Source organism: Nothoprocta perdicaria, unplaced genomic scaffold (genome assembly GCF_003342845.1).
Source record: "Nothoprocta perdicaria isolate Ctin4 unplaced genomic scaffold, notPer1 scaffold_76, whole genome shotgun sequence".
Taxonomy (NCBI): domain Eukaryota; kingdom Metazoa; phylum Chordata; class Aves; order Tinamiformes; family Tinamidae; genus Nothoprocta; species Nothoprocta perdicaria.
Genome location: NW_020456043.1, coordinates 285860 through 291984, shown reverse-complemented (window position 1 = coordinate 291984; position 6125 = coordinate 285860). Strand labels below are relative to the sequence as shown.

The following is a 6125-nucleotide window of genomic DNA, read 5'->3' as shown; positions in this document are numbered from 1 at the left end:
CTCTATGCGTTCTGCAATGCACACGTTTGTGCTGCGTGCATGGGGTCTGCATCCTCTGCACGGCTGGCTCCGAGGGGCCCCCTTCCCTGGAGCGCAGCCCTGGCAAAGGGACGGGGACGCGGCGGGACACAGCTGGGTGCTGGGTCACATCCCGCGCCTGGCCCCTGCATGGGGCTTTTCCACGTTTTCCCTTGGGAAAAGGTGTAGGGGGCACAGAGGGAGGAGAGGTCTTTCCCATGTGCCCTCCCAGTCCCCAGATTTGTGCAGGGAATTTTAGACCCAAACTCACCCCTCCCAAACCCCAACTCAACCCCCCCAAACCCCAGCCCAGACCCCTGCACCCCTGTGCGCTCCATGTGGGGACATCACTGGGGTTCCCGGGGGGCCAGACCCGCCGCCCCCATGAGCAGCTGCACARGGGTCCCTGAGCGGCGCTTTGGGATTTTCCCGTTTATTTTCTTTTTACCTCTCTGTCTCCTTGGAAACTGGCAGCGCTTTCCTGCTGGGGCGGGGGGGAACTAGAGGGGAGTCCTGGGCTCTTTGGGAAAATTGTCTCATCCCAAACTATGTCCCTATCCAGGCAGGCAATGGGACATGGCAAGGGCAGCTGCAGAAAGCTGGGGATGATCCCGGAGCCGGGGGGAGCAGGGAAAGGGCAGGGGATGGAGCAAGGAATGGGCAGTGGGGCTGGAGCCCACACAGCCCATGGGGCATCCCTAGGGCTGCTGGGAACCAAACCTTGCTTCGTCCCTGCAATTTTGGGAAAGAACTGGATTTTCAGCTTTTAATTCTAATGGGAAACTTCACCTTGCAGAACCAGCAGAGGATTTGCTGTATTTTTTTTTTGCTGCTAGTGGTTGGGGCTCAAATCAAATCAGGGCACTTCCACGCAGACCTCTGGCCCTTCAATCTGGCTTTTTGGTGCTAGACACTCATGGTCCCTCCAGCTTTTCCAACGGTTTTATTGGATTCAGAATTCCCTTCTCTGCGCTGAGTTCAGAGAAAACGAATTTAGCTAGGAGGGAGACCTGAAACATGAAAAAAATAAAGAAAGGAAGAAAGAAAGGAAAGAAAAAAAAAAAAGGAATTAAAACACTTTAAAAATAATATTTGCTTTTGCCAGGCACCCTGGGATTCTGCTCTTTGCCCATGCAAGTGCCCATTTAAATTAAAATCAGAAACAAACAGGTAGAGAAAAGCAAAAATGTGGCAAGTGCCAAGGGCCAGGCAAGAGGAGGAGAAATCCGTCGGGAAGCTGAGTCACTTACCTAGAAGGTGGGGAAGGAAAAATAAAAGACAAGATGGTAAAAGCTGAAAAGGAGATTTTTTTTAAGAGGATTCTTAAGAAAAAGAAGAAATCAGAAGGCCACAAAACAAGGCGCTTCTGCGGGCAGCTGAGGAGCGCAGCCTGCTCGGGGCTCCCGTGCTTTCCCAGTCGGGATATTTTGCCTGAATAGTTTTCCTTGGATTTTCTGATTTAAGGAAAAACAGTGGAGAAGTTAGGCTTTATGCTTGGCWGTATTTTGCAGAGCTCCAACCCATCTCCTAGCTCCCATCCGGGCAGAGCAGGGGCTTCCTCCCCATATCCCTGGGGAAGAGCCTGGAGGGATTCACTTGGCTTCCCGCTCTCCCGACCCGCCCTGCAAATAGCCTCTGTTGAAAAATATAAAATTAAATTAAATAAGCTGAAACAAAAGCCRCGCAGCAGCAGAGAGCAGCACAAATCCCAGCACTGGTCCCAGGCCACCGCTTTGCTCCTTCCGACGGATYGGCTTTCCCTGGCACCGCTGGCAGCACGGGAATAAACAGCGGTGGGAAGGAGCGGGTTATTTTACCCCACGTCAGGCTGCAATCCCTCGGGGCTGAACCTGGGGCTTCCTCTCTGTCTTGTTCTCTCTTATTCCCAAATCCACTTTTTTCCCCTCAATTTTGGGTTCGTATGTCCMAAGGGACTCCGTTTAAGCAGTCCCGATACGCACATGTCCACTGCGGGTCTGCTCAGAAAGCACATCTCTTTTGCTTAAAGATAAAAAAATAAAATAAACAACACCAACCCTCTCCTTCATGTGCTTCCTTCCCTGTCCGCAAAAAAAACCCCACAGCGACGGGAACTCGGGATGGAAAATGTAGGAAACTCGGGGCCTCGTCCCCGCTGCCTCCCCTCCGCGCCAGTGAAACGCAAGACAACAGCCAAGTGTGCTAGAACCATTTTAATATAATTATACATATCTGCCAAATCCAGGAAAAAAAAAAGTTTATGCATATATATTTTTTTTTCTTTTTTTTTTCTCAGTTAACACCTGCAAGCATAAACGACAATGATTTCCGCAGCTGAAATTCATCCAGGTCAGAGCAACGGACCAAAGTCCTGGTTGATTTTAGTGTCCCCCAGCGTGGCCAACGCTTAAGTTGGCCACAGAGGAGTTCAATGTCCTTGGGTGGGTATTTTTTTTTTGTTGCTTTTTTGTGTTATTTTAGTTCTTTTCTCTTTCATTCAGAGACAGTTTGCTGAAAAAAAAAAGTTTCAGTGCACTTCACCTCTGGGGAAAGGTGATTTTTTTCTTTTTTTTTTTTTCCCAATATATATTTGATTTTTTTTCTTAAAAAAAAAGAGAGAGAGAGAGAGAGAGATGATAATAAGTAACTCAGTTGCTCTGAATTTCACTTATAATTATAACCTATTTAAATCACAGCCGAGCTCCCGCTGGCGCAGCGCTCGCGGTTGCATACAATACAGGAGATCACAGTTTTGAAGTCTAGCACAGATTAAAAACCACAGATGTACCATTTATAATAAGACACACACTGATTGTCTCTTAAAAACTACATATTGACTCCTTATGAACATTATTTTTTTTTTCTTCTTCTTCTTTAAATAAAGTAGTGCAGCTAGGACAACCAGTCGCACAACCCACGCAGCCCCGACCCGAGTTCTTGCGGCGCCAACTTGAGCAAGTGGCTCCAAACCGTGGAATGAGCTGGAGAGAAGGGAATGGGAAAGGGGGGGAGAGAGAAGAAGAGCGAGACGGGGAGCGGAGATGCTCTCCATGCCGGATATTCAACCGAGGGTTGGCTAACACATGGGAAACCTCTGGGAGAAGGATCTTTCCACGCACACGCACGCACGCACACACACACAAAAAAAAGAAATAAAAACCTAGACTTTTTTTGTTTTTCCTCTTAAACTGGCCCGTCGATGGAACGATCTTCCACCTCCTTCCGACAAAGAAACCCAACGATTGCCTAAAACTATGAAGAACACAGATGGGTCTGCCTGCTGTCTGCTCGCTAGATGATCTGTCCGTTTAAGGCCTCCTTCCTCCGATGCCTCCGGGTTCTTCCTTCTCCAGAGCGTCCGAGCGGGAGAGGAGTCTGAGGACGCTCCCACCAACACTGTCTCTCTCTTTTGTCGTGGCGGTTGGGTTTGATTCTCGTTGCGGCTCTTGTTGCTGCTGTGGGTTCGTTTGTCCGTTTTGCATCGTGGAGTTGTGTTCGCTTGAGTTTAACCAAGACCTGACTAGAACGGGAGTGTTCGGCCCAGCGGGTTCGTTCTCGGGGCGGCGTCGCGGGGGGGTCCCAAAGGTCCCCGGCGGCCTTCACAAAACCTGGAACTTCCACGACGATGTCTGGTCCTTATAATCCAAGCAGTCAGCGTTGAAGTTTAACTTCCAGGAGGCGGTTTGGTCTTTATAATCCAAGCAATCGGTGGTCGAGTTAAAGCCCAAACTGGAGGCTCCGTAGCCCTGGGTGGAGAGGGAGGCTGGAGACTGGTTGAGGTGGCTGGTTACGGCATTGGCTCCCATGGGACTCAGGGTGGCCCCTGGTCCGGGGAGCTGGTGGTGCATAGGGGTCAAATAAGATCCACAGTCCATCCCTCCGAAATAGGAGGTCGAGCCAGCGTATCCTTGGCTGTAGCCTGATGCCTGCGTGTAGGTCATGGGGTAGGACCTCTGCATGCAGGAGGAAGAGGTGGACAGGGGGTCTGAGAGCGGGGAGATGGACGCCGGGCTCCAGATGGACACGGGGGCACTGCTGCTCGAAATGGTGGGGACCGAGGTGCTCGAGGGGGGAGTGAACTGCCCGCTGGTCCCGCTCTCCGAACTTACTTCCCGCGCTGGCGAGTTCTTCTTTTTGGCCGGCCTCACTTTGTTCTGGCCCCCGTTCTGCTGCTGCTGCTGCTGCTGGCGGCACTTGGCCCGGCGGTTTTTAAACCACACCTGGGGTCGCCCCGGGAAGGAGGGAGAGAAAAGGGATGTGTTAGGGACACAGGGACGAGCCTGAGTGGGGCCACCTAGGATGGGGACATGGGTTGGGCAGTGGGGCTCCCCCATGCACCCAAGTTTGCAGAAGGAGGTTTGCAAGGAGGGTCCCCCTTGCTGAGGGCATCCGCAGCAATGACAAGCAGCAATGGGCTAACTAAATGGCTCCATAGGGTCACTCTTTGGGGGAAAATGTGGGGAGAATGGCTCACTATTTGCTGTTAGCCAAATGAGGACCCCCAGGAATCACCATTTAAGTCAAATCTTTAGTTAGGAACAATAGAGGGTCTTAAGGAAAGAAACAATTGGGGGGAAATGTTGGAGTCTAGTGAGTGGGAAAAGCTGAAGTGAGGGATCTAGATCCCCAGTTTCCAGGCTCAGCTGGGACAAGGCCACATGCATGTAGGGTGACCAGGGCCTTGGAAACCTCGTGGTGAGAAAGGGAAAGGCTTTGGAGCTGCCCTGCCCCGGCTGCAGGTGCTTGAAGGAAAGTGTCCCCTAAATGTGAGATGGGAGGGGACACAAGTCCGCAGGAACCCAGGGAAAGGCTCCCTGGATGCGGATGCTCCGGGAGGAGATGTCGGGGCCTGGCCCCAGGAGAGRATCCCTGTCCTGCCTGACTCCAAAGTCCCCATAAAGGGAGAGGAAACACCACTTTGCAGTGGAGTGAAATGCAGTCCCCAGCTCAGAGGATGTGGGGGCCCTCACTGGGATCCCTTGGGAAGCAGGAGCCTTTGCTGCCGCTCGGGTGTTCCCGAGCTCCTGCAGGACAGGCTGGGGAGGCCCGGGATTTGGTGCCTGGGTCCCTGGCCCGAGGGTGCTGGGAACACCCGGTGGGTGCAGGCRGAGGGAGTCGGGGATGCGGCTGCACCCGCGATACTCGCGCACTGCGAGGAAGAGGAGGGCCGACCTCGAGGGCTGGTGTCCCCCCAACCCTCCCGCGCTGCCCGCTGCCCGCCCGCGCGGCCTCGGCGCCGGCTCCTACCTGCACTCTGGACTCGGGCAGGTTGATTTTCAGCGCCACCTCCTCGCGCATGAAGATGTCCGGGTAGCGGGTCTTGGCGAAGAGCGCCTCGAGCACGTCGAGCTGCGCGCGGGTGAAGGTCGTGCGCTCCCGGCGCTGCTTCCGCGGCGTGGCTGCGAGAGGGGACAGCGAGCGCTGTCACCGCGGCGCCCGCCTGCCCTCCCTCCGGACACGGGGCTCCCAGGGGACCGGCTCCCCCCGTAGGGACGAGGGACCCACCCCCCCAAGGGACGGTGCACCCCGCTAAGGAACGGGGCTCTCCATCCCGCTCCCCATCCCGCGTCCAGGGATGCTTCCCTGTGGTCGCCCACGGAGCCTGTTTTCCAGCGCGATTCCCGGAGGAAAAGTTCGGGAGAGAAGCAAGAGGGACCCCGGTCTCCAGCAGCCACAGGGCTGCAGTCTCCGCTGAAGGGATCTGATGGTTTCTCCTCCTCGGGACACCCGCGGGAGGAGGAACGGGGGAGCGGGAGAGGGGAAAGAGATGGGAAAGAGGGGGAAAATAAAACAAAAATTAGAAAAGCGCTGCTTACCGGGATAACCGACAGACGGGTGCAGCAAATCCATGCCCGAGGTGGTGAGACTCAGGCCATTCACTGCGTAAGGTGGTTGCTTGAGATAAGACATCATGCTAAAGTTGTGGCGGGGAGGAGAGCGCGCCGAAACGCGGCCGGGGGGCCCTGCCTGCCCGGGCGCCGCTGCCGTCGGGGCCCGTCGGGGCCGGGGTCCTGCGGGAGGGGAGGAGGACGAGGATGAGGATGGTGATGAGGAGGGTTAGGCGGGCGGCCCCGCTTTGCTCGAGCTCAGCTCCTCCAAGCCGGACTCCCCCGGCTGGCTCCGGCAGA

At 54.8% G+C, this 6125-nt stretch overlaps 1 protein-coding gene across 1 annotated transcript; it reads right to left on the bottom strand.

Annotated features, from left to right (window-relative positions):
* Positions 1-2655: 2655 nt before the first annotated feature.
* Positions 2656-5929, bottom strand: OTX2 (orthodenticle homeobox 2). The gene is made up of 3 exons (XM_026051522.1): positions 5814-5929; positions 5245-5396; positions 2656-4217 (listed from the first exon to the last, which is right to left on the bottom strand). Exons 1-3 carry the CDS (start codon positions 5908-5910, stop codon positions 3597-3599), a joined length of 870 nt encoding a protein of 289 aa, XP_025907307.1. The 5' UTR covers positions 5911-5929; the 3' UTR covers positions 2656-3596.
* Between the last annotated feature and the right edge of the window lie 196 nt (positions 5930-6125).